The 27,689-nt window shown below is 35.5% G+C and overlaps 2 protein-coding genes across 4 annotated transcripts; one reads left to right on the top strand and one right to left on the bottom strand.

Annotated features, from left to right (window-relative positions):
* Nucleotides 1-14,167: 14,167 nt before the first annotated feature.
* Nucleotides 14,168-14,954, bottom strand: LOC148550383 (uncharacterized). Its single transcript, XM_088494473.1, has 3 exons — nt 14,826-14,954; nt 14,435-14,680; nt 14,168-14,332 (listed from the first exon to the last, which is right to left on the bottom strand). Exons 1-3 carry the CDS (start codon nt 14,952-14,954, stop codon nt 14,168-14,170), a joined length of 540 nt encoding a protein of 179 aa, XP_088350599.1.
* A 7,482-nt stretch (nt 14,955-22,436) lies between these two features.
* On the top strand, nt 22,437-24,718 carry LOC148550382 (uncharacterized). 3 transcript variants are annotated; one of them, XM_088492626.1, is made up of 4 exons: nt 22,437-23,033; nt 23,171-23,307; nt 23,541-23,684; nt 23,766-24,718. In XM_088492626.1, exons 3-4 carry the CDS (start codon nt 23,574-23,576, stop codon nt 24,378-24,380), a joined length of 726 nt encoding a protein of 241 aa, XP_088348752.1. In that variant the 5' UTR covers nt 22,437-23,033; nt 23,171-23,307; nt 23,541-23,573; the 3' UTR covers nt 24,381-24,718. The 3 variants fall into 3 exon arrangements, with proteins under 3 accessions (XP_088348752.1, XP_088348753.1, XP_088348754.1); XM_088492627.1 differs by having other exon boundaries at nt 23,142-23,307; XM_088492628.1 differs by lacking the exons at nt 22,437-23,033; nt 23,171-23,307 and having other exon boundaries at nt 23,382-23,684.
* The last annotated feature ends 2,971 nt before the right edge of the window (nt 24,719-27,689 follow it).

Below are 27,689 nucleotides of genomic sequence, written 5' to 3'. Positions count from 1 at the left end.
CTAAGGTTTATTGATGGCAGCCTTCACTCTTATGTGAAACGGGTTCAAATCATATTGGATTCTGAAATAATCTCTTCTGCCCTTGGATACATTGATGAAGGGCCAAAGGTTTATATGAGTGATAAATGGGACTCACATGTAGGAGTTACATACAAGCAAGTGATTCATCAAATCTGTGAAAATCTGTCTGGCCTAGATGGAACTGTTCTGACTCATAAGGCTTTGGGTCCAACCAACTCTCTGCTGCACCGCATCATAACTCACATTCTCACTCCTCAAAGTGGTTCTCACAACAGGGTAACTGTATCTGATTGTCTCATAATATTTGCTTTAGTTACTTCAACTCCTATTTCATTTAGCTATATTATGATTCGTCACATATGGGAGTCTGTGAAAAGTACAAAAAAGGCCAATCTACCTTATGGAATGTTTCTTACATGCATTTTTGAGTACTTTAAAGTAGATTTAACCAATGAGGATGTAGAGAACCGTGTTTCCATGATCAGAGCAGGCGGAGCTACAAAAAGAGGAAAGAAATCTGATGATGACTTTGAAGGCCGCCCAGAATCCTCAAAGACGACTGGTTCCCTCAGAGAAATTCTCACAGAATTCACCAATATGTCCGATCTCATGGTTCAATTTCACAAGTCTGCCCGCAAACTTGCTTATGAGAATGAATTGGCATGGAAGAAATGTCAAGAGAGGGTCGGTCTAATATTGGAAAGCCTTGAAAAAGAAGCTGGCAGTGATGGCGCCGAGGAGGAACCTTACTTTAATCTTTTCGATGATTAACTCTCTGGTTACTATTTGATATTGGCACAATTTGGCTCAATTAGCTCTTTTGTTTTTTTAAGGTTGCAATTGACAATAGCTACCTAGGTGATACTTTGATGACACCATTTGGTTATGTTTTGAACTGTTATATGGCATATTTTGTTTTCTATAACAATGCTTTGTGCAGGTGCCCCCATGATGACAAAAGGGGGAGGAAATTTAGGTTCCAAAATTGAAATTGGAACGAAACAGGGGATGAAAGGAAAACAGGGGAACAGGGGATGAAATTTTCAAAATTGAAAATTCATGATCACCCTTGTTCAAAGAATGCATGTTGTTATTGCATTCACTATGGTTGCTGCTTAGTTTATCAGGATTAATTAATGATAATTTGGCATTTGGTTTATAATGATGGTTGAATTATTTTAATGCCTGATTACTGATTCATCATTGATAAACTTTTTGGATTAAAAACTTATTTTTGGCAGTTCCTTTAAACTATGTAATAAAACTGCCCTGTTTGTTTGCTCAAATACTTTTCCATCATGTTGTTTTGCTCTGATATTTTTAACAGGAAAGGATTTGAAAAACATTTTGATAACTTTTGTATGAAATTGTTTGAGCAGTAAAATCAGTTTATGATATCGAATAAGTTTTTTGATTATCAATTAAAACTGCTCATAAATCAAGCATTTAGCATTATAAAATATGCTAAATAACATTACTACTTGAAGCTTGATTTAAAAATGTTACAGGTTGAGTGCTTCCCTTGGTAACATAAGCATACATCAAGGGGGAGCATTGTGACATTTTGAAAGGGGGAGAAATTCAAATCAAAGGGAGTATTCTTTACTCATTTTCTAAATTTTTCCCATTTCAATTTTAATAATGTTTGTCATCAAGGGGGAGATTGATGAGTTTGGAAAACTCTAAACTAATTTGATGATGATCAAACATTATTAACATCAAAATTATTAATCTAATCATGTGTTAATTAAGTTAATTTTGCTGTGCAGGATTTTTTTATTGGGCCGGAAAATAAAATGTTGCAAGCCCAAATTAAAAATCAGCCGAGCTATATGTTTCCTATCAAATGGCTGAATTAATTATTGGGCCAAATTCAATGTTATTATAAGCCCATATCTAGTTTTGATGAATGCTTCCTATGCTTGATCCGTTACAAAATTTATCAGGAAAGCAAATGTTGACTATTGGGCCAGAACCTAAATATTATCATTAAGCCCAAGTTGTTTTGCATGCATGGTCCGAAAGAAAAATAGAATTGGGAAACAATGATGAAAACCCAACTCATTGAATCAGGTGGCATGCTTCCAACGGACTTCACTCTCTTAACTTGTAATGGAATTCAAATTTTATCAAGTAAGGTTAATGCAGTCCTTGGAAATATGAAAGAGAAAAAGTCAAGTGATTTGATGGCAATCAAAAGTAGCTTACACGCTACTTCACAAGCTTGGAGAAATGCACCTAATTAATTTATCTTTCATAACTCTCATAGCTTTGCTTTTCTCTTTCTTCTTTCAATTTGCTTCTCTTCTTTCTTCGGTCCTTGTCCAGGAAATAATGGAAGAAATGTTCTTCAACCAACAGAAGGAAGAAGCTGCATGCATCAAGACCATCAAGCTAATGATGGCAAGAAAACATACTAAAATAAAAATGAGTTGTGGCTAAGATACTTACCAAATATGGTCAGATTTGGTGAGGTTATCTTGAGCTTTGCATGCTCAAAAAGGAAGAAGAAGATCTCGGCCAGCAAGGGAGATTCTTGAAGCATGGCTTGTCTTTGATTCTGCTCAACCACCACAGGGAGTAGCTATTATGGCGAAGTGATGGTTGAAGGCAGAGATTGAAGCAGATGAAGTCATCATCATCATGAAGCATCAAGGGCCAGAATTCCATCTTGGAGAGCAAGCCAAGGATGGAGAGCTCGGATTGATGAAGGGTGATGATCAAGAAAGGACTAGAGGTAATTGCATGTTGGTTAATGCATGGTTATCTCTTCTCTCTCTATGTGGCCGAACCGGTTTTGTTGAAGGAGGAAGAAGTTGGTTCGGTTTTGGCTTCAATAAGTGGAGGCTCCCCTCTTCTATATTAAGGGTGGGCAGCCACTGTTTGAAGCAAGGAGAAAATTTGAGAGTGCGAGGCACAGTGTTCTCAGAGCTACCTGAGCTAACAGTTTTCTCTTCTCCTTCAATGTATTCTGTTTTGTATTTTTCTGTTTAATTTTGTCATGTCTTGAGTCTCATGGTAAAAGGCAAACAGTGAGGTTTGTAATGAAAAAGCCATAGAGCGGAAAAAGGCAGAGAGTGCAAAATTAAAAGAAAAAGCCATAGATGTCTTAGAGTTCCTTTGTTCATCTATGTTGTGTTTCATGATTCTGTGGGAATCCCCTTGTAAGTTGGGTTAGCACTTTACAAATTGTAATCAGATTGATTATAGTGAAATTCCATCATGTTTGTGATGGAGACTGGATGTAGGCTGCATTGCACTTAGCAGCTGAACCAGGATATATCTGGGTGTAATCTTCAACTCTTCTCTCCTACATTTCTATTTCTACTGCACAGGAGCAAAAAAACTAATATTATCTCGTGCCAAGTGACGAGACAAAAAGAAAAGTCTCGTGGCTAGGGACGAGACAAAACAAAGTTGCTCGTGTCCAGTGACGAGCAAAAACAGAAAAGTCTCCTCTGAGTTCAGCAAGTGTTAGCAACGTAAAAAAGGGGGCTAAGATTCAATCCCCCCTTCTCTTAGCCACTGAAACCATCAATACTATTAATGTATGTACTTATTTCCCCCCTTAATGCCATATCATTTATATACTTGCATTATGTAGCACTGTAGCATACTATACAAGCTGTACTGTTATTTTAATATGAATTTTGAAGTGATCACAAAAATTGACATGAGCCACAATTTAAGGTTGGGATGCAACAATGATGAGAAAATGTATTAAAAGATCATCATAACGCCTTCATGAAGCTATTATTTGAAGAAAAGATGCTTGCTGCTTTTCCAAATAAACTTTGACGTTGTCCTGACTTGTGTTCATCCTCGCCAAATAAAATCTGGACCACATAAAGGTCAATGAACTATAATTATACTCGCAGGTCACATTGCATTAAAATTGAATTCTTTGTATATCACTGCACAGAAAAACTCTTAAGAAACTTCTGGAACTAAAGCTACTAACCTCAAGATCTGCATAATCAGGACGGTTGATGAATTCCTTGGCAATTTTTCCAACAAGTTTCTGCAATTACAGTTATATCCGCCAATTTTTCAGTTATCCAGAAAATGCAGTCATTACAAGCCATATATATACTCAATTATGATTATTATTTAATAATAATAATAATAATAATAATAATAATAATAATAATAATAATATTTATTATTATTATTATTATTATTATTATTATTATTATTATTATTATTGAGCTGTATTTTTTTATTGAAATCTCGAAAATTTTGTAAGAGACATGATTCTCCTCCTAAAACCAATGGTTAATTAAAAGGGGAAAAATATCAGTTACTATAAACGACCATCTGTTGCTCAAAAACTCTAATTTCAGTGACAATTGATGTCTCGGCTATCATCAACCGTGGAGTATATATGATTTTGAACCTTTGTGTATAAATCTTTCACCTATTGACAAACACAATTGTTTAGCTTCACCTATTGTTGTTCAAAAAACTCTAATATCAGATTTTATTGAGTTTAAATTACAATCAAACCCTTGAATTTGTTCCCCAGTTAACTATTGTTCGTTGAATTATGGAATTAATCATTTTCTTTTCACCTAAATTCACAGGGTTTACCAAGATGCATGAGATGGCAAAAATCAGAGTCAGCATGAACGCCCAGTTAAAATACATATATATAAAAAAAGAAAAAAAAAAGAAGGGGCATGGTAAATGGCCCTCTTTCATTGTTAGTTTTTATGAATAATTCCTGCATTCCGAATCTTCAAGAGGATTAATTTAAAACAAACCATTGACATGATGGAAAAAATTAGCCACTTTTTTTTTCTTTCATAAAATCACCAAAATAATATTTTGTTCTTGTCTAGTACATATTGTAATCAATATTTTCCATTCTTCAAAAAAAAGAAAAGGAACAGGAACAAAAGCTCTAAACAGGTTTCCACAATTGCAATAATAACAAACTATAAGAGCAATGATAATAGAAGATGCAGTTCATTTAATTGGCCAAAAAACCGAATCAAATTCTGTTTTCTTTTCCTTTGTTCTACAAAGATACACTATCTCTATGAAATCAATTTTAAACCTGAGATTTGATTATCTTCTTTTTTCTTCTCACTATTTTATTTAATTTATCTTATTTGTAATCTTTTCAAATCTTGAAATTAACTTATCTTTGGGGTCCCTCGGGGTGTCACTCTTAGAATGGAAAATGTTTAGAATTACTCTGCAGGACTGGAATTATAGTGAAGGACACACTGTACTTGAAGCTCTATGAGGATGTCGCAGAGAAACATTGTGAAATTGATCAACTGTGTATATATTACCATTAATAATGAATCAAATTGGCCAAAAAAAAAATAGTTCTACAGAGATATACTATCTCTATGAAATCAATTTTAAATCTTAGATTTGATTATCTTTGATTTAATTTATCTTATTTGTAATCTTTTCAAATCTTGAAATTAACTTACCTTTTTTTAAATCAGAAGATATTGATTGATTGAAAGATTTAATTTTAATTTGTAAATCAGAAGATACTGATTAATTGAAAGATTTAATTTTAATCTGTCAAACAAATTAACATACTATAAGAAGAGGTGCTTGATTGAATGAAGTATACACATTAACGTTACTTTCCAAACTTGTGCCAAATTCACGTTCTCTTCAATCTTCATTGCTAAAGAAAATAATGGAAACGCATAAAGCCAAACTACGCTGCCAATGGTTACAATGCAAACCACGATCTTCATCCAACAAGAGGAATTCTGATGATTCTACAGTTGAGGTGCCCTTCTCAAGCAAGAGGAAGGCAAGAACGGCAGCAAACGCCTTTGGTTACTGTCTTGAAGGGGCTAACGAGGAGGAGGACAAGAGGATGATTATCAAGGAAACAAAAACAGACTGTTCTATTCAAAATAAACAGTTTGATTTCAACGATAATGAACTTGAAGTTGTTAATATTCTGTTTAACCTCCCCGGGAACTTCTTAGAGAGAGTTAATTTAGAGACTTCAAGTAGTGCTGCAAATTCAAGCCCCAGTGCCGACCAAGAACAGGTTTCAAAGGAGTCTTCCAAGAAACCAGTCAACCAAGAAAGAAACAGCCCCAGTGCCGATCAAGAACGGGTTTCGAACAAGAATTCCAAGAAGACCGTTAGCTCAATGGATTCTTGGTCCAAGAGAGAATCAAAGAAACCTGTCAACCAAAACCAAGAACCCTCTGAACTGCCACAAAATTTCAAGAACTTGATAAGTGATATGGGTGGCAGCAGGATTACTCTGCTCATTCAAAAAACTCTATATCCTTCTGATTTGAATCCGCAACAAAACCGGCTTTCGATACCGTTACAGCAGGTCAAGGACAAAGATTTCTTGCTTCCCACGGAACTAGAAATTCTGGAGGAGAAAAAGGGAATAAAGGTGAAATTGATCCAACCCTCGCTGGAAATCACTGAGTTGACTTTGATTAAGTGGTTCATGCACAAGGGACCAGAGTCAGAGAAAGTTAGCATGTCCTATATTCTGAGATCAAATTGGGTCAAAGTTGCAGAGGCTAACAATTTAGAAAAGGATGATGTTGTTCAAGTTTGGTCATTCCGAGTTGACGAGAAATTATGCATGGCAATTGTCAAGCTTTGATTTATTGTTTAATTCTGTTTTTCTTTTATCATTTTTAGCCTAATTTGCTAATTGCGGGAACTATGTGAGATAGATCCCAAATGAACTTTGTTAGTTTTTTCTTCTTTTTGTCTGGAATTGTTGATAAAATTATCTTAATTACAGTTGGAAGAATCAATGACATGTTTTTATGTTTCTTTTTTTAATTCTAAAGTTTATTTGTTTTACATTTTCAATGTACTATTATATATACACTCAGTACATTGGCATTACAAAATCAGTCATCATCGACAAGCCTATTTACAATGCAATTTATAGTAACTAGTCAGCACTGTGGAAGGGTGTTGATTATCAAACTATAGAAATTACTAATTAGAGTGTATTGGCCTCGAGTAAGGTTAAATGTATATTACTGAGAATGAATTCAATGGAAAAGTACCATCGAAAGAAACAAATAGTGCAGTAAATGAAGTTACAAGCGTAGCAGAGAAGAAATAAATGGAAGCTGGCAAGAAGAAAGCATAAAGTAAGAGAATTGATAGAAAACTAACTTCTGAGGCAGCACAAAGTGTAAACTATTGCTCCTCAAATATCTACAGAATAATGAGTTATTTGTGGTGGTTGCATAGCTTTTGCTAGCAACTTTTCTAAAACCAGTCAAATATATTGAGTGTTAAAATTAAATAATTTCTTTTTGAGTACTTGTGTTGTTGGAAGTTATTGGCCGCATTAACTAATTATCATGTTTTTTTATGTGAAGTTAGTTTAATTGTTGTAATATCTGTTCAGTTTGCTGATTTCTTCTCGTTCATTTTGAAGCTATTTCTTTTTTCCAACTACTGCTGTTAACTAATTGATATTGCTTTATTGATTTGTTTTCTCCTCCATAGTGTTGTTTGATATGCATCACTGTCCTCCATCACTGTTAACTAATTGCTATTGCTTTATTTGTTTGATTCTGGGGGATGGGGGGTTCTTAATCCGTTTTCATTTATATCAGTTTCATTTTGTGAAAAACTAAAGTAGACAACTAACTGAGACTTGGGCTAGATGCTTTACTGTGAATTCTTATCCAGTTATGTATTACATGTTTACACACAATAGACAATAGTATAAAGAGAAACTATTTTGATATCAGGATTTATTTGTGTTCATCAGGAATATAGGCACCTTACTGACATATCATTGGGTCAGCTCCAAATCCAAGTCAATTTGCAATTCTGGTCCGAGGAATACCCTGGTCTCAAGAAAGCACATATTGTGACAGTGAAAAAGTTTTTTTTTTCATATTATTATGAATCAACATATTTGTCTCACTCTCGTGTAGTTCAGAAATTGAAGGGTATGCTTTTTACTTTTGTAGGCTATTTAGCATTATATATTTTCGAGTAAATGTCCTTTTAGGTCTCTAAACATTTGTTTCAAGGATGAAATATCTTTTCACTATTCGAAAATCCCTTACCTAGTTTCAAGGATGAAGTATCTTTTCTTATTACTGGTCTTATTACAGAAACCGCTTAAATCAATAATAGGAATCGCTTAGACCAATTATTTAAAAAGTTAGAAACTAATTAAAAATTTTCGAATCATAAAAAAGCAATGTCTTTTGAACAAATGGTAAATTGAGAAGATATTTATTCTGTTTTCTCTAGGGTTAACCACCAAAAAGGCCCCCAAATTATTTAAACGCCGACAAAAATATACTCGAATTTTACTATCGACAAAAATGCCTTCAAATAATTTAAAAACACAACAACAATACCAAACAGTAAATATATATTTTCAAAAAATACCTTAGAGATTAAATTTTGATACAATTTTCTGCAAGCATGATTATAAAAATAAGATATTATTATATATAAAAATTGGTGATTTTTTGTTAAGTATATATTTTTTTATAATTTTTTTGTTAACAACCAATAATACTTTTAAAAAATCACAAAACAATATATACTTAACAAAAAATCACCAAATTTTAAGAATAATAATATCTCATTTTTCTAATCATGTTTGCGAAAAATTGCATCAAAATTTAATTTCTAATGTATTTTTTGAGAAATACATATTTAATGTTAGTTTTTTTTTTGCAAGGTTATCTAACATTAAATATATATTTCTCGAAATATACATTAGAGATTGAATTTTGATACAATTTATTGCAAGCATGATTAAAAAAATGAGATATTATTATCCTTAAAATTTGGTGATTTTTCGTTGAGTATATTTTTTTGTAATTTTTTTGTTAATAACTAATAATACTTTTAAAAAATCACAAAAAAATATATACTTAGAAAAAATTACCAAATTTTAAGAATAATAATATCTCATTTTTTTTAATTATGCTGGTAAAAAATCACATCAAAATTCAATCTCTATGACATTTTTTGAAAATATATATTTACTGTTGGGTATTGTTATTGTGTTTTTAAATTATTTAAAGGCATTTTTGTCGATAGTAAAATTCGGATACATTTTTGTCAGCATTTGAATAATTTGAGGGCATTTTTAGTGATTAACTCTTCTCTTTAATTTGTCCACTTAATAATATTTTGTACTATTTAAAGAATTTCATTTTTTGTTGTTAGTTGGTAGATGAGAAGCATAGAATTCATTATATATAATGTGACTTATAATTTTAAACTTTTGAATTTCTTTCGTTCTGTTATCCATTTAAAAAGAGTGCCCTAACGTTTTCTTTTTGGGTGGGACTAATATATAGAGATGATGTATTGGCTATTTGATTATTTCTATGCTTTTATGCTTAGGTTGAGAAGCTTGTTGAGAAATCAAAGTTTTGAACTCGAAATTTATTTTGTATTTGAGTATCAATGTATAAAACAATTATAGAAAAATTATATATGTCACTAATTACTGTTTGATTTGTCTTGTAATAAAAATTGCATACTAAAAAAGACTAAAAATTTATATTGTGCAATGATAAAGGTAAAATCAGAAAAATAATTTTTTTTTTAAATTTGATAAGGCTATCGCCACAGTTTAAAAGTGTGGCCGTATGTCATGCTATCGCCACGCTTTAAAAACGTGGCCATATCTCTCGTTATTGCCACGCTTTAAAAGCGTGGCCTTATCTCTCTATCGCCACGTTTTGAAAGCATGGCTGTATCTCTCACATAGGACCACGTTTTTTAAGTGTGACAATCTACAAAAGTGTGACAAAAAATAAAACATGATAATAGGTCACCAAAAACGTGGCGATAGAGCAATCGCCACGCTAGCAGATGTGACGCTTTTAAAAATGTGCCGGTAATTCAAAAAATATGGTGAAAAGTTATCGCCACATTTTTTTAACTTTTTATCACGTTTTAAAAGCGTGACAATAAAATTATTTTTTTGTAGTGACAATGCATCAACCGTATCAGTTTTATTTGTTGATGGAGAAGTAGCAAAAAATGTAGGAAGGAAGAATAGGATAATGCCAATGTATGTAGTTAATGATGACAAATATATTTGACAAGTATATATTTTATGTAGCTTTGCTGAATATATATATCCCGGCCAGCACTACGGGCGGGTCGTGTAATTAATCCGTTTTATTATATTTATGTATAATTTATTTAAAAAAAATTAATATATATTAAAAGAATTATATTTTTAGATGATATTTATTTAAAAAATAGATGAATTTATTATTATATAAAAAATAAAATAAACTAATCAATTATTTTGATTATTTTTTTTATACACGTTAATAGATTATACCTTTTAAGTATTTGTATATTATAAAATTTGAAAGCTTTACTCTTTATTAAAAGAGGTAAACGATTAAAAATTAAAAAAATAAGTGAACACATAATGTAGATTCTCATAGCTTATAAGCTATCTTTTCTTTTTTTTTTTTATGAATTTATATTAAATTTTTTATTTTTCGGTGTTCATCTTTTTTTGTTTCTTTTTAATAAAAAAAAGACATTAAATAAGATATCAGTAAAAGCCATTGAAAAAAAAAGATAGAGAGAGTTATCTAAAAAAAGTCAAAAATTATGTCAAACTCTTTTGTTTGTATTTATATTTTATATACATAATTCTAAGAATATTCTCTTGCTAAATTGGTGAGCACTTAGTGGTTAAAATTCGGGTTAAGTTCGATTTTGGTCCCTAACGTAGAAGCCGAAAATCGGAATCGTCCCCAACTTTTTTTTTTGCTAAAAAATGGTCCCCAAATTTTCAGTTTGTTTTAAAATTGTCCCTCGGACAAAAATACCCCTCCCTCCCTCCCCTCTTCTTCCCCTTCTTCCCCAAAATTATGCAGAAGCACCAGCAGAAGCACAAGCAGAAACAGAACCAAAAGCAACAACAACAATTAATCAAACAGAAGCAGCAGCAGGACAACAACAACAACAATAAATCACCAATGAATCAACAATAGAATCAAGTAGAAATAGAAGAAGCAGGAGCAGAAACAGAAACAGAACAACAACAACAACAACAATAACAATGAAATAATATAATCAATCAGAATCAGAATCAACCAGAAACAACAATAATAAAAAATCAACAAATATAATAGAAGCAGAATGAAACAAGAAGAAGAAGAATGATGGAAGCAGAAGCAGAGAAGAGCAGCGGTGGCGGCAGCGAAGAATGGCAGTGGCGACGGCGAAGACCCTTCCCCCTCTTCTTCCCGAACCCCCTCCCCCCTTCTCCCTTCGCGTAACCCCTTCCCCCTTTTCCCTTTACTTTACGCATAAAACCCCTCCCCTCTTCTTCCTCAACACCCTCCCTCCCCCTTCTTCCCTTTCCTCCCCCCTCCCCCCGTTTCTTTTCGCATAACACCCCTCCCCCTTCTTTCTCTCCCCCGATCCAACAATATTCCAAATTCAAGCCAAATTCAGAAATTCTACAAAAAAATCCAGTTCACAGAAGAAGAAAAAGAAGCGGTGGGCAGTGAGGGCGAGGAAGAAGAAGAAGAAGAAGAAGAAGAAGAAGAAGAAGAAGAAGAAGAAGAAGAAGAAGAAGAAGAAGCTGGTGGTGGTGCTGTGCGACGCGGCAGGGCGGCGGTCCCCCTTCTCTCCCCCCTCCTCCCCCCTTTTCTCATGCACCCCCCCCCCCCGCGCTTCTCTCTCTCCTCACCCCCCGCTTCTGTTATCCCTTTCTTTCTTTTTTTTTATTTATTTTATATTTATTTTATTTTATAATTTTTTTATTGAAGGGTAATTTAGTAATAAAAAAATAAAATTGGTAAAAAAGATGATTTTAAAACAAACTAAAACTTTCGGGACCATTTTGTAGCAAAAAAAAAGTTGGGGATGATTCCGATTTTTGGCCTCTACGTTGGGGACTAAAATCGAACTTAACCCTTAAAAGTCCAAAAAATGAACCTAACCAAATCTAACTTGAGTAAAAACTAGGTTTGTATCATATAGAATTTGGTTAAATCCTAAGAAAATTTTGTGATTGTAATTTTTAAAAAAAATAGTAAAAATTTTATCACTGTTGTGGTGGAGACTGAATGTAGGTGACATTGCACATAGTAATTGAACCAGAATACATGGCTATGTGATTCTCTCTTCTCTACTCTTCTTTTGTTGTCCATCGATATGAGACAAAACAAAATTATCTCCTACTTTATTAATATCACAGAAGTCACAGCAACCAAAAGTAAAGAGTTTACTTTGTTGCTGATCAATCATTGCTGCATTTGTTTACAGAGACAAGACACTGAGACAGAGACACAGAGACATAAAATCGTGTTTGATAAAGGAGACATGGACAGAGACAATGTGTCCAGAGACACTGAATTAGTGTATTTTGTGTCCATCCTAACAGGAAGGACACAGAGACACTAATAAGGGACACAACTTATTTTTTATTTTTTCTTTCATTATTCTTGTTAATTTTTCATAATTATATTTTTTATTATTATATTTTTCATCTCAAAATTTTTGAATGAAAAAAATGAGAATAAATTAGATTTTTATAATTTGTTCTAGTTTATCACCAAACAGAATACAAGAACACAAAATTTTGTGTCTCTGTCCATCAGTGTCTTGTCCTATCCTGTTCTCAGTGTCTTGTCATGTCCTGTTCTCGGAAACAAACGCAGCCTAAGAGACAAATTAAAATTGCCTCCTAAAATATCAACTTAATAGACTCACCAACAAGTAAGTTCCATATCCAGTTTGAAGCCAAATTGAACAAATTTTAAAAGGTGACCATACATAAATTCAACCCCCTTTCTCTAAACCATTAACATACCTTTAATTATTATTATTATTATTATTATTATTATTATTATTATTATTATTGAGCTGTATTTTATTATTGTAACTATTTTTGTGTTTTCTAGCTATTCATTGTAACTATGTCCTAGCTTTATTATTATTATTATTATTATTATTATTATTATTATTATTATTATTATTATTATTATTATTATTTACAAGGAAAAATGTGAGATACTTATTCAAATCTGTGTAAACCACCTTATTGTTTTTGATGCAGCAATATTTCATACAGCCAAAAAGATTGCATGCGCAGCATGGACAACCATGAACTGTAACATAAAAATTACGTAGTTAATTTCACCTTATATCTATATATTAGTGACATTTTATGTGTATTTGGAGATTCTCTCTAATCTACTAGACCCAAAATATAGAAATTATAGTATTTATACTTTAATCAAATTTTTAATTAAATCTTTATAATTTAAAAATTTATAATTAATTTTTTACAATAGATTAAATCTTTTAATTATGTCATTCCTAACTATTTTTTGGTTAAAATTGCAATTATTTTTTTGAAATATTTATTTTTATGTTTGATATAAGATAAACTATAAAATACTTTTATATTCGAGCTAGAATTATTTTGATTTTTTGAAAATAAAAAACTAATAAAGTTCTAATTATAAATTTTTATTTAGTATAAAGACCGAATTATAAACTTTTAAATTATAAAGACTTAATAAAAAATTTGATAAACTATAAGAGCTAACAAATTAATTAAATCACAAACTCATTTTTTATTTTGGAAATAGGGACAAGAAAAATATAAAATTAAGATTTTGGTTTTTAAATTTTGTAAAAGAAACAATGAAAAAATAAAATAAAAAAAAAAATATTTTCCAAACTAAATATGCCCTAATGTTTTCTGTATTTTGTAGAAGTGGTTATAGAAAATATCTATTTTGTAGATTTTTATCTCAGAATAATAATGAATCTAAAATTAAGAACACATATTAAGACTTTACCTCCATCAATATCATGAATTCCACGAGCCTCTACAATTGCCTTATTCAAAATAACTATGAATACAAAATGTAAGAGACATGAGATAGTAGAAACCAAAGCTTCATTCGTTTTTAACTATCATGTTGATCGGACGCAATTTCTTCTCTTTGTAAACCTTTGATATTTATAATTTGGTCATTCCATTATTTCAATGTAACTGTCCAGCATATTTTTTTTTTTTTAAATAAAAACTCAACACAACAAGTGGAGCACAAGATAATAACAAACAAACTAAGGACAACAGACTAAATTAAACTCATATGACACTAATAGATACCTCCTGTCACCTTCGACAATGCCATCAACAACAGAAGGGATCCACACCTAGCCACTCCTTATAGTTCGTGAAATACTGTTGAATAAGCTCTTCAACCCCTTTACCTTTATTCTGGAAGATCCTTGTATTCCTTTCTAACCAGATATTCCATATAATCGCACAGAAACAAACCATCCACCTCTTGCGCTCCTGTTTATGAATTGGGAGCTCAGTCCAACTTAGAAAATGTTCCTTTAGCGTCCCTGGGCACGACCATTGTCTTCCAACGAATGACAACCAAGCACACCAAACCTGCCAAGTAAAGACACAACCAAGAAACAGGTGGTGACCATATTCAACACTTTGATTACATAACACACATGTCACATCTTCCTGAGTAACCACTCCCAATCGACTCAGCCTCTCCTTTGTATTGACCCTTCCAATCAAAGCGAACCAAACAAATAATTCAACTCTTGGCGGGACTAGACCTTTCCAAACTGTCTTAGTAAAGTTGTAACTTGCTATATCTTCTGGAAGCATTTCCACCTGCAATTCCTGCACAAAGGAGTTAGTCGAAAATACACCTTGTTTATCAAATTTTCACACCACTCTATCCTCTCTGTCATATGCAAGTCTAACCAGTCTTAAAGTTTCATGCAACTGGTTCACTAGTTCCAATTCTCATTGGAAAAGCTCTCACCTCCAATGGAAGTTCCACCTCTACTCTAACCCGTCCCAGAACCCACAATCCCCTATGACGGATCCTGTTTGGTTTGAAACTGAGAATAGCCTTGGAAATAAGTCCTTCAGGGCCCCTCCACGTAGCCATACATCCTCCCAAATCCGAGTTCCTCTCCCATCACCAATCTCCATGGCCAATCCATAATTATCTTCTATCTAACTTGTTGGTCCTTGAACTGTATTTGGCATATATCCCTCCAAGGTCCCCCCCGAGTAGGTAACACCTGAGAAGATAGCATCACATTGGGACTCAGATTGTTACACGAACACACCACCTTCTTCCATAAGGGACAATCCTCCTTCGAAAACCGCCACCACCACTTAAAGAGAAGGGCTGTGTTGCACACCATCGCATCCCCAATCCCTAAACCACCATGTTTTTTGGGAGCCTGCACTACCTCCCACCTGACCATTGCCATACCATTCCTTCCATCCTCCTTACTCCAAAGAAACCTTCTCTGTAAGTAAATCAGCTTCTCTGCAACAGCCTTCGGCATTTTATACAAGCTCAAATAATAGACAGGGAGACTGTTTAAAACAGATTTAATAAGCACCAGTTTACCGGCTCTATTGAGTACTTTGGCTTTCCAGAGGCTCAGCTTCTCCTCCACTTTTTCTATAATGGGCTTCCAAGTCTTCACCAACCTCGGGTTCGCTCCTAGGGGGATCCCCAAGTATTTCACCGGCAGAGAAGCAATCTTACAACCCAGCACTCTAGACATACTTTGCACCCACTAATAATCACAGTTAATAGGGATCAAGCTAGACTTATCAAAATTAATACTCAATCCCGACATGAGCTCAAAACAGCGAAGGATCCTCCTGTAATTCTTAATGGTCTCTTCCTCAGGGGGACAGAACAGGATAGTATCGTCTGCAAACTGAAGATGTGACAGCTCAACCTGATCTCTACCCGCCAGTAGCGGCGAGATACGCCCATTTCTCATTGCTTCCCCAAACATCCTATGTAACACGTCAACAACAAGTACAAACAGAAATGGAGATAGTGGATCACCCTGTCGCAAACCCCGCTCCATCTTAAAAGGCTTAGATGGTGATCCGTTTATCAGCACTGACATTGAGCTTGTACTTATACACTCTATAACCCAACTCCTCCATCTCCGTCCAAAGCCCATCTTTTGCAACACAAGGTCTACAAAGCTCCACTTTACTCTATCATATGCTTTCTGGAAGTCCAGCTTCATTATCACCGCTTCCTTCTTCCTCATTTTAACCCATTGAACAGTTTTGCATGCAATGAGAGCCCCATCATGAATCTTACGTCCCTGGACAAAAGCACTTTGAGTCTCACCTACTAGTTGTGGCATGATTGCTCGCATCCTTCTAACCAATATTTTCGAAATGACCTTATAGACACAGCCTACCATACTGATCGGTCTCAGATCTTTGATTTCCTTTGCCCCAGTAAACTTAGGGGCTAACGCCACCCAAGTGAGGTTAGCATCCACCGGTAACTTAGAAGACAGGAAGAAATCCAACACTGCCGCCGTAAATTCTGCGCCAATTTCAGACCACCATCTCTTTATAAAGTTCATGTTGTACCCATCACTTCCAGGAGCTTTGGAAGATTCGCAATCCCATACTGCTTCTTTTACCTCCTCTGGAGTTGGTTGCACCTCCAAAGCCAAAGCATCCTCCTCATTAATCATTTCCACCAACTCATCCCTGAACCCCACCAAAGGAGACTCTTCCTGATGGTACAACTTCTTGTAAAAGTCTCTAATCGCAACCTTAATCCTCGCTTGGTTCCTTATCAACCTATCATTAATGAGTAGCACATCAATCCTGTTGTTTCTCCTTCTCGCAGAGGCTAAGTTGTGGAAGTACCTTGTGTTCTTATCAATGTCCTTCACATGTCTAGAACGCGACATCTGCTTCCAATGAAGCTCCTTCCGTACATACCATTTCTCACAGTAGGTCACCAGCGCCTTTCTTCTTGCCTCCACTGTTCCATCATAAACCCCGTCACCCACCGCGTCATCAATCTTCTTGATCTCTTCCTCAAATTTCATGATTTTTCTGTCCATGTCTCCAAAATTATCTTTATGCCACCTTCCCAGAGGACCTGTCAAAGCCTTCAATTTATCTGTAAAAGGTGCCTCACCTAGTCCTCTCCATTCCTCCTTAACCATTCTCAGGAAATCATCATGTGTAAACCACGAATCAAGGCTTCTGAATGGCCTCGGCCCATCTCTCTGCCTCATGTCTTCCACTATAATAGGACAATGGTCAGAGAAGCCCCTAGGACCACCACGTAGTCGAGTCTCTGGGAACTTTTCCAGCCATTCCAGGCTAACCAGGACCCTATCAATCCGGCTGCATGATCTGCCTCTGAACCATGTAAAATTACAGTCAGTAATCGGTAAGTCTACCACCCCCATATCCTGTATCCAATTCTTGAAGTCTTCAGCTGACAGGGGTAAGCTATCAGTGCCCCGTCTTTCTTCGACCTGTACAATCTCATTAAAATCTCCCATGAAGCAATAGGGAACCTGGCATAATCCTGCTATGTAACTCAACTCTTCCCAAACAGTAAGCTTCTCATTTCTATCATGCGCACCATATACCAAAATAAAAGCACACTGGAAATTATATTTCACTACCTCTCCTTCAAGACACAACCATCTCTCCCCTTTGTGGCTATTTCTTATTTTAAAAAAAATCATCATCCCATATTAACAGCAACCCACCAGAAGCACCATTAGATTCAACAAAGTCCCACCCCGCACAACTATTTCCCCAAATTTTTGGTATATCAAATTTAGTCACTAACTGTCTCTTGGTCTCCACCAGGCCTAGCATGTTTAACTTAAATTTTCTTTTTAGATCCTTTATCATCCTCAACTTTTCGTCACCCCTCAACCCCCTGATATTCCAAGAACTAAAAATCATTTCAATAAATTATTGCACACCTTTTTATGAGTTTTGGGTCTGCTCCACCTTGCTTTTTCCCTTTGTTTCGCCAACCATTTTTTCATGGCAATTTCTTCATTCTGTTGTTGAAGGATTGCCATAATGTCGTCTTCTTCATTATACAGCACTGCTCTTGATTCTGTTGCTACTTCCCAGGTTCTTTTGTTTTCTAAAATCTGCTCCTCTAGAGTTATACTCTCATTGTCACTGGCCTGTTCATCCTTGTCAAGCACTACGTCACTGTGTCCGTCTTCGTCATTAGGCATTGGTTGTTTACTAACAGCTCCTGCTTTGTTACCTCGGCCCGATTTCTTAAGCCCTTGGACATCTTTGCCATTGTGCTCAACAAGAAGACCACGTCCTTCTTCGCCATCAGCTCCCTCCCACGCAGCTCTTGGTAGCTCGCCAGCCCCTCTATCCTGAGCTTCTAGGCGGCCTCCTCCCACACCCACCGTGACTGTCCTGCGACGAATCTCCTCCTCCCATCTAGCCCCTGCCATCTCCAGAACGTCGCCTGGTGATAAAGGGCCGCCTCCTTCCCGTGCCACACTGGCTGTCTCCTCCGCCGCAAGATGCTGGCCAGAGCGGCCTCGGTCACGACGGATTAATCCATCCCGAAGCGCCGAACGATCGTCCCCCAACCTACGTTCATCCCGGTCATCAGCTCGAGGATCGGCCATCTTTGCTCGGACTTCATCATGGCGCGTTCGGTCTTCTCCCTCTTCCGGCGCCGTAGCCCCCACCTCCCCGAAGTCACCATGCGCAGATCCTTCCGCAGTTGCACGATGGAAACCCTGCTGGCATACTCTTGCCCTGTCCGCATTCTTCTTCGCCGACCCGGTACAGGTCCGACCCAGGCGCCCTAATCCAGGCCCATGAGGGGAAATCCCTTCTCCAGCGTACAATAGTGAACCGGGCCATAATCCTTCAAGGCCCAGAACCTCACAGCGGCACCTAGGTTTATTAATGGGCCTCCCTTTAGCTGCAATAACATCAAACTTCATAATTCCTTTGGTAGGCCCATTAGCTATACAATCGTACTCCCAGGGAATCGTCATCTCAGAATCCAATTCGTTACTCACCTCATAACCCACAAAATCTGCCATGCCTTCAATATCGCTTTTATTAGATTGATAAGTTACCAAATTCAATTGATTGCGTCTTAAATTTCCATAACTCCATTCATTCAAAATTGTTTCTGAATTTACGAATCTAGCCTCATCTTCAACCTCCTCACGCAGCAACTCGATAACCACTTCCGCTGCCTGGTCTGAGCTGGCTGTCGAACTTGTTGGTATTGTCGGCGTTATATTTCTCTGGTGGTCACAGCTATCCTTGCCAAACCTCATCATCTCCACCATATCATTCTCTCCATATGTTTCATATCCTACCTCTTTTACCAATATATCAAAACCACTAGTGCCTATTGTGATATGCACCCATTCTTTTATCAAGTCCATCACGCAGGTATCAACTTGGACCCGACCGGCACTAAAGGAGGTGCACGATTCAGTTACGCTATCACAACCAACCACCTCACCCCATTGACTTCCTATTACGTTAAAAGTATTCACAGACCAAGCATGTAATGGAACCCCAAAGTACTCTAGCCACACCCTCCGAGTTTCGCTTTTCTCCGACTCATCCCATCTCCAAACACTATGGAAAAACTGCAGAAGGCTATTCATGTTGAAGGTGTACGCTTCTTCTGCATTCAAGAGACTGTCAAAGGTCAACAGTGCTTTATAAGCACCCATTTCGCGCACCTGAATAACATGAGGGAAATTCTTCGCAATCGATTCCTTTAGCGCTCTGAAGTCAATAGCCTTCGTCGTTCCCCCAACGAGACTTCTCTGCAGCCAGACCAATTTTTCTTTTACCAAGGGAACTCCACCTTCTTCGTCCATCCATTGCCAAGTGGATCTTGGGCTGTCTTATCCTTCGCCAAATCTTTGTTGGACGCAGCTGCGATTTCCTTATTCTCTCCCCTTGCTTCCGGCAATTGACGACCCAGAGAGGTCCTGATCTTGTCTTTCTCCTCAGATGTTCTTCTGTATTTAGCTTCCCCCACAAAGACAATCTTACCTCTCAATCTTGTATGATTCATCTCAGCTATAGCCTTCAAAGCCCCTCCTTTCGTGGTGTATCGAATGAACGCAAAAATGTATAATCCACCGTTTTTATGTTTCCTTGATAAGTAAATGTCGTTGATGCGGCCAGTCCAATTGAAAAGTTGAAACAGTTCCCTCTTCGAAATGTCTATCGGGAGATTATCCACAAAAATTGAGAAGGACTCGTTCTCCAAACGTCGATACTCATCTCGGTTCCAAATCCTAGGATCCTTTGTCTGACCTACCGTTCTACCCCTCCCTGTCTGTCCAGCATATTAAAATATTTTATGAGCAATAACGCATCACTGAGTTCGTGATGGACTTTTTTAATACGTTTTAAACAATACGGATGCTTGTTTTTCTTTTTGATACAAATAGTTTATGAGAATTTTATGGAATAATTAAGTAATGTTATTATAATGCATGCATGTATAGTTGAGCTCGAGATGGTATGTTTAAAAAATGGGGATATATATATATACAAAATGTATATTGAGAAACTTCTCTTATCAAAGATTTCTTCAGTTATGTCAGCTGTTATAACTTATTATTGTTATCGTTATGTTCAGCTAATTATAACTATTAAGTAATTGTTTCTGATTATTATAATTGGTATGTTGAAAAACTGGATTTGGGTTGGAAGTATGTATGATGGAACTATGAGTGAGTACTTTATGTTTGAACAAAATATGTATCATGAAGGTCCAATTTGAATTATTAATTTTCTCAGTAGTAACAATTTTATCAGACTTGATCCACCAAAGAAGTTAATTAATTTCCGAGCATATGAGAAAGATTCTAGAAGAGGAAGTTGCCAATATATATATATATATATATATATATATATATATACATGATTTCAGCTTGAATTCAAATTTATAAGAGAGCGAGGAAAATTTCAGCAAATAAGGAAGTATTGTAGAAGCACAGAGCATTATCTCAAAGGAAATTCTAAAGTTTATTTGTTTTACATTTTCAATGTTCTATTATATATACACTCAAAGTACATTGGCATTACAAAATCAGTCATCGTTGGCTAAATATGAAGCGACAAGCCTATTTACAATGCAATTTATAGTAACTAGTCAACACTGGTGGAAGGGTGTTGATTATAAAACTACAGAAATTACTAATTAGAGAATATTGACTTCGAGGAAGATTAAATGTATATTACTCAGAGTGAATTCAATGGAACAGTACAATAGTATTGGCCTCCATAAAAGTCTCCTATTCTGATATTTGGTTTAGGTTTTTTTTTTCTAAACTTTTTGATTTTCTATTTTTTTTTATCATTTTTATTTCTGTTAGACTGTTTTATGGCTATTCATATTGGGGGTGAAACAGATCTTAGGTTTGTTAGGGTAAGTTGGATTATTTTTTCACAGTGAAGTTGGATTATTTTCTCTCATAATTTATACGTGATTCGCTCGTCATAAGGTCTACTGCAATATTGTTGTACTCAGTAGTCATGACAAGAGTTGGTATTCATCCATAGTTTATATGTTTATATATTTACTCAAAATTTCTAATAAATAGTTTCAGGAAAGTGCGTTAGAATTGTTGTAGATGACCCTCTCTAAAATATTTTAAATCTAGTAACATGTAGTTCCCATACCCATTTACATTTTTCAATATTGTGGGGCAGAATTGCAGAATAAATAAATAAACAAAATACCAAGGTTAAATACAAAAAGAACAAATATGAGAATTTACAGACCTTCATGTGCATTATGAAATTCAAATGGAACACTTAATTGTGTTGGTTGCAGTGATTCTTACAATCCTAGTGATAGAAGGTGTGCCTTCTTCAAGGGATTATAATGGAGGGTTTGCATCCAAGCTTATGGTAAGTAACTGAACATTAGATCGACTTTGCACATGCTCGTGTTAGTTTGAAAGCTATAGCATTTGAAACTGTTAAAAAGTGTTTAGTTGGTAACACAGCATTTGCTATTTCCTATTAATATTGTATACTCTTACCATGTTTTGGTCCACTGTGCGATTCCTTTTTTCTTTCTCTTTTTTCAAAAGAAATTTTGGATTCTATTCACACAGAACATGTTGTTTCTACATTGAATCTCAAGTCAATGAAACACCCACTAACACCACAAGCACAAAAGATGTAAGTCAATTGCATTCTTGAAGTTGTATCTTAGCAAATTATCACAAAAATCACAAAGAAATAAGATTTTTGCCAACAAATGTACTTTGATAAGGAATTAATAAATTGAAAGCTTTCAACCTATTTTTATACATCTAATGTGCTGAATGTAAAATTTCTTCTTAAGATTTCACTGATGGGAGCAGAATTTTGGGACTTGGAGATTGGAGATTAATTGGAGATGTTTGATACTTTTTTCAGCAGGTTAATTTCTTTTCATTTCTTTGCTTTATATGAGCTTTGGTTGTTGCTTCGGTACCAAGGTTGTCTTGCCATGTAATGTACTCTCTTGCTGCTAATCTTCATTCCTTGAGTAATGGAAATTGATGAATTATTGCTGCTATATAGGCCATGTAATTGCAGTGCTAGTGAGGGAGAACCATCAAGTAGTGCTGCACAAGCAATCATTTCCTTTTGCTTTGTAACTTGGATCCCTTTTGCTTTGAAACTTGGATCCTTGAGATTTTATTGTCCCTTGCATACATTTTTTGGGTGGCTGGAGCATAACCCTTTATTTATTGAATTGAACAGGCAATAGGCCTCTAAATTGTAGATGAGATGATATGAGGTTTTATATTTAAGATGCGAATACATGTTTAAGTGACCATGATCATTTCTTGTTTTGTGCAAGAGACACAATCAAACTTTTAAGAAATCATGCAGTTTGCACTTTAGGTTGGTGGAAATGAACAGATTCCACCAAAAGATATAAATGCTGCTCTGAAAAGTGATCTGAAACTTCATCCATTTTTTAATCATGTAAATGAAAATGGAAAACCTGTAGTAATTCAAGGATAGTTTCTACAAGTATGGATTCAACCCGGAGGTTGGTTATGTAGAAGAAGTTTCAAATCCCATTTGGAAATACCATAAGTACATTCCATACTCAAAACCAACCAAGGTTCATGATCAGATTCAGCTCTATGGTATAGCGAAAGATCTTGATGATTTTTGTTTTAAGGTATGAGAAACTTTTATCTGGTAGCCACTCATTCATGTTGAGTTTTCCATGATCTTATCTTTGTTGTGCAGTTGCGGGGTGTTTTTTTTTTCTAACTGATCTTTTCAGGCTCAACTTGTAAACTACATATAATACAGGTGTATTGATTTTGAAAACACAAAATCCTTGGACTTGTCTGAGAGGTCAATTTTATGGTCATCTTCTCGACTATGGCTGTCGATGCGCTGCAGAGCCAATTCATGTACAGCTTAATCTAGATACATACTTTATAGAAGTAAGTAACTAAGAGACTAAGACTAAAGTTGTCCTTTCAATAAGATGAGAAAGAAAATAACACATTATTAACAAAAACAAAATACTCCCTTGTCTCTTAAATGAAAATTGAGATAGGAAGCAAATGGGAACAAGATAAAAGGATATATCTGCAAATCATCAAGATTTTCCAGTTCTGAATAGTTTCTGGAAGGTCTTGCTTTAATTTTTCTTTTATTTTTCTTCTTAAAACAGGCTGTTAATACTACATCAGAGAAATTGTCTAATATGGCTATTGACAAAGTTCATGAAAGCTTCACTATGATTCCTAAAACAGTAACACCTATTTTCGAGATGGACTATCCCAAGTCGGAACACGCAAAGCCGGTCTACTTTCTTGTAAAATCCCTATAATACCCTTACTCATCTTTTTCAGTTTTTCCCAAACCAAACTTTAATCCTAACTTCCTAAATTACCAGCACACACCCCCCAAATCAGAGAAGAGAAGCACAGAGAGTGAGTATAGGGAAGAAGAAGAGAGGGGAGGAAGGGACGGCACCGGCGGGGCTGGGAGCCACCGTTGCCGTCGTTGTCGCGGATCAGGAAGAGAGAGGGAGAAGGAGATCGAAATAGGGGATGAGGGAAAGAGAAAGGAAGAAGTGCGAGGGAGGAGATGCTGTCCCGCCGTCCTTGCCATCACTCCTGGAGACCGTCCCTGCCGCAGCCGGAGCTTCCACTGCCGTCGTCAAGGACTCCATCGCCGCCACGAGAAGCCACCGCATGTGGAAGAGAAAGACGTGACACACAGAAAAGAGGAAGGGGACGACATCTCGTCGCCGCCACGCCTTGTCGCCGCGGCTGAAAGGGGAGCTCCGTCGTCGTCATCGCGGCTACGGGTATGGGGCTTCGAAGAGAGAGAGGAGCTTGCAGAGGAGAGAGAAACGCAACATCCAGAGAGAGAAAAGTCTCGTGAGGAGGAAGGAGCTGGTACGCCTCCACTGTTGCTGCAGGCTGCACCACCGCTCCTCTGGTCACCGGGAGCCGTGCTAATGTCACCGGAAGCCACCGCCAGAAACTCTGCAAGTTTGCCCTAGCTTCGCTTTAGTTCAGCCGGTGAGGATCACCGAAGCTGCTTTTGGCAAGACTAATCTTGTTCTGCCATGTCTTGCCATAAAGCTCTATTATTCACTTTGTCCTATTCTGCTTGATGTCCTTATCTGCCTTTGTTCAATTTTAAACTACTGTAGACTGTTGGATTCGCGGTTGCCCCTTGCTATTAGGGCTGTTGTTGATGTTACCGTAGTAAAAATTGAAGTTATTTCTATGATCTCAGTCCAAATTTTGTGCAGTTTTGTACCCTTTAATTCGATATTTTGGATTTGGTCTCTTTGGTTCCTTAGGACCATGCTGTGAGTAGGCTTTACATTTATAACCGTTAAACTTTTGGTTTATGCTATTATGAGTTTTTAATTATATTTACAAAACTATTATTGAAGGATTTTGATTTGATTTGATTAGAATAATTGATTTATTATAGTTGAATAATTATTTTTATAAAATTCATATATTAGAAATTTCACATAAGACTATATATATGTTTGATAAAGTTTTATATTATTTTAGAATATTGATTTTATTCGAATATATACTTTGAAATATTAAAGTATTTGTTGGAATTCACTTTGAAATTATGAAATATGTTTTTATGATTGAGAAAGTATGATTTGAAAATATTTCTGATAAAAAAGTTTTATCTGATTGATTTGATTTGATACCTTATATATTTGAGAGATTAAAGATTTATTGTATTTGAAACTATATGTTTTGAGTTGGTTTGAGAGGCTCGTATTAGAAAACTGTAGTTAATGGCGGTTATGACATTAACTTAGATGCATCTAACTCAGACCCCGACTAGCAAGGGTGTTGCTAGTTTAACGTGTAGGCCACATGTTAGATCTGTTATTTTGTTAGGACACACGAGAGGAGAAGGCTACCCATTGAGGTGGAGCTGCCCAAGTGTAGACTTTTGATTTGATTTCTGTATGAGAACTACCTTATTGATTCACTTATTATTATCAACTATTACTTTCTAATTAATATTACTTTGATAATAATATTTATATAGTCTCATGTTAACTATAGATGTATTGTCTAGTCACTGAGTTGTAAAACTCATCTCTGTTTTCTGAAAATATTTTTCAAGAACAAATATTTGACTATGTGAGACTTTCTATTCAAGAGTAACGGTCTGCAACGAGTACCTATCTTTGTCGAATTTCTAGAAGTATATGCTCCATATGTCACAGGTTGGATCCAACCATTCTTAGTTATTTTAATTTTTTTTGTTAAAATATATAACTATTTATTTTAGAACTTGTAAAATATTCGTAACTTGATTATTTTCCTGAGCGCCGGTCATGATTCATTTTGGGTTGTGACAAAGTGGTATCAGAGCTTAGGTTTAATCTGTGTAATATGGAGCAAGTGTCCTATGGTAGGATCACAATTGTATAAATAGAAGCGTGCTTATTTTGTACAAATTGTGGCACTATCAAAGGCCTATAGGAATGTTATCATTGTCCTCTATGTCATTGTTGTCTTCTGATTATTTTGATCATGCGTCCCCTGCCACTTCTTACTACTCATATCCTTTTCTTATACCCAATCTCGACTTATCCTTTGGTAGATTATTTTGAACGCGTTGGTGTAACGATTTCGGTTTCGACTCTTTATCTTTTACCTGATCCTACTCTTCCTCGCTTTTGTGAATATTTGCTTTAACATCCTTCGTCGTCATGTTGTTCTCTATGGTTTCTGATTTCAAGATTTCATCCATGATCTACGAGATTTGATGTTTTTTTATGTGAATTAAAATCTGGTTCCTTTTATAGAACTTTATTTAAATTTGTGGATTGTGGATTTGTTTAGCTGTTGATTGAGATGCTTTCTTCTAGATTTTAATAAAATAAGTTTGTTCTAATGTTGATGATCTTTGAAACTAACATAATTTTGAACCACTCATGATTTTTTCTTTCAAATCAATAATTTTGAAAACCATTATTTAATTGCTCAAGGAGAAGAACTATGTGATGAACATATGAATGATTGGTGATTTTATCTGCTTAGATATAGTGAATTATTGAGTGATTAGTTAGATAGATCGAAGGTCTTTCTAATCTAGAAGTTTGTTTGAATTTTTCTAATTTGATGATCTGGTTCTATTATGGTATTGTGATGCTAGACATGGCTTTCCTGTCACAGAATTGTTGTGATTATGTTGTTCTATAATTTTTCTATTGTTGCTGAATTTTGATGATTCTGTGGAATGTGATGCTTGTGAGAGAAATTAGTTATTTCAAGAGATTTTTAAGAGATATATGATACTTGAAGATAGAGGTGAGAGCTGTAATACCCTACCACACAGAGCTTTACACCTAGGATGCAAAATAGAGGTGACGAGACGCTACAACCTCTAAAATAAAATACATACGTATAATAGCAAAAAGAATATAATAAACTAGGAGTCTTGAAAAAAACGGGTAAAACAAATTCGCAAAATGAAAAGCGCAACGCTCGAGGAATAGAATTACTTGCGTGCTAAGAAACCTAATAGGAAATGATAAAGATAATCAAGAGAGAAAAGGAAAGCCAAGAAAACAGCATAACTAGTTCCTAACTCAGCCTGCGAAGCCAAGGCTGGCCGGAGAATATATATACATACATATATAGATATCCCAAAATACTCAAAACTCAAAATAAGGTCCTAGCTCTCCCTTAACCTCTATGAGGAACAAAATAAACAAGTTTCTTGGAGAGCAAGCTAAGTACATAGGTACATAGGTACATAGGTATATATATATATATATATATATATATATATATATATATATATATATATATATATATATATATATATATATATATATATATAATCATAAAACCCAAAATAACCCAGGGACTACTCCGCTTCAAGATCCAGACGCCTAGCGAGGAGCCTCTCGACTTGCATCTGAAAACAACACAGTATGGGATGAGAACCGGAGAACCGGTTCTCATCATGGTAAAGGTACCACGCGTATAATAAATAAGGTCCTGGTGGGAATGCCAGAGGCAATCCTAGAACTCCGTCGTACAATTGTAAAACTTAACTATTAAACGGAAGCCATAAATAGGGGTAGGTAATCTAGACCTTCCTAAACTCACTCAATTTCAAACCTAACATAACACTAAACCACTTCACCCTTTCCACCGTCCCTCCGTCATCCATAATTCAGCAAAGACAAGCAACCAAACAAGTTCACGTACAAGTAATAAGCAGATAGTGCAAGTAGCAAGTATAACAGATAGCAGCAGGTATATTTTCAATTAGGCAAACCCAGGAAATGCATAGCAATCAAAACAAA

Source organism: Arachis ipaensis, chromosome B7 (genome assembly GCF_059453495.1).
Source record: "Arachis ipaensis isolate K30076 ecotype BB chromosome B7, ASM5945349v1, whole genome shotgun sequence".
Classification (NCBI taxonomy): domain Eukaryota; kingdom Viridiplantae; phylum Streptophyta; class Magnoliopsida; order Fabales; family Fabaceae; genus Arachis; species Arachis ipaensis.
This window is presented reverse-complemented; position numbering and strand designations above follow the sequence as displayed.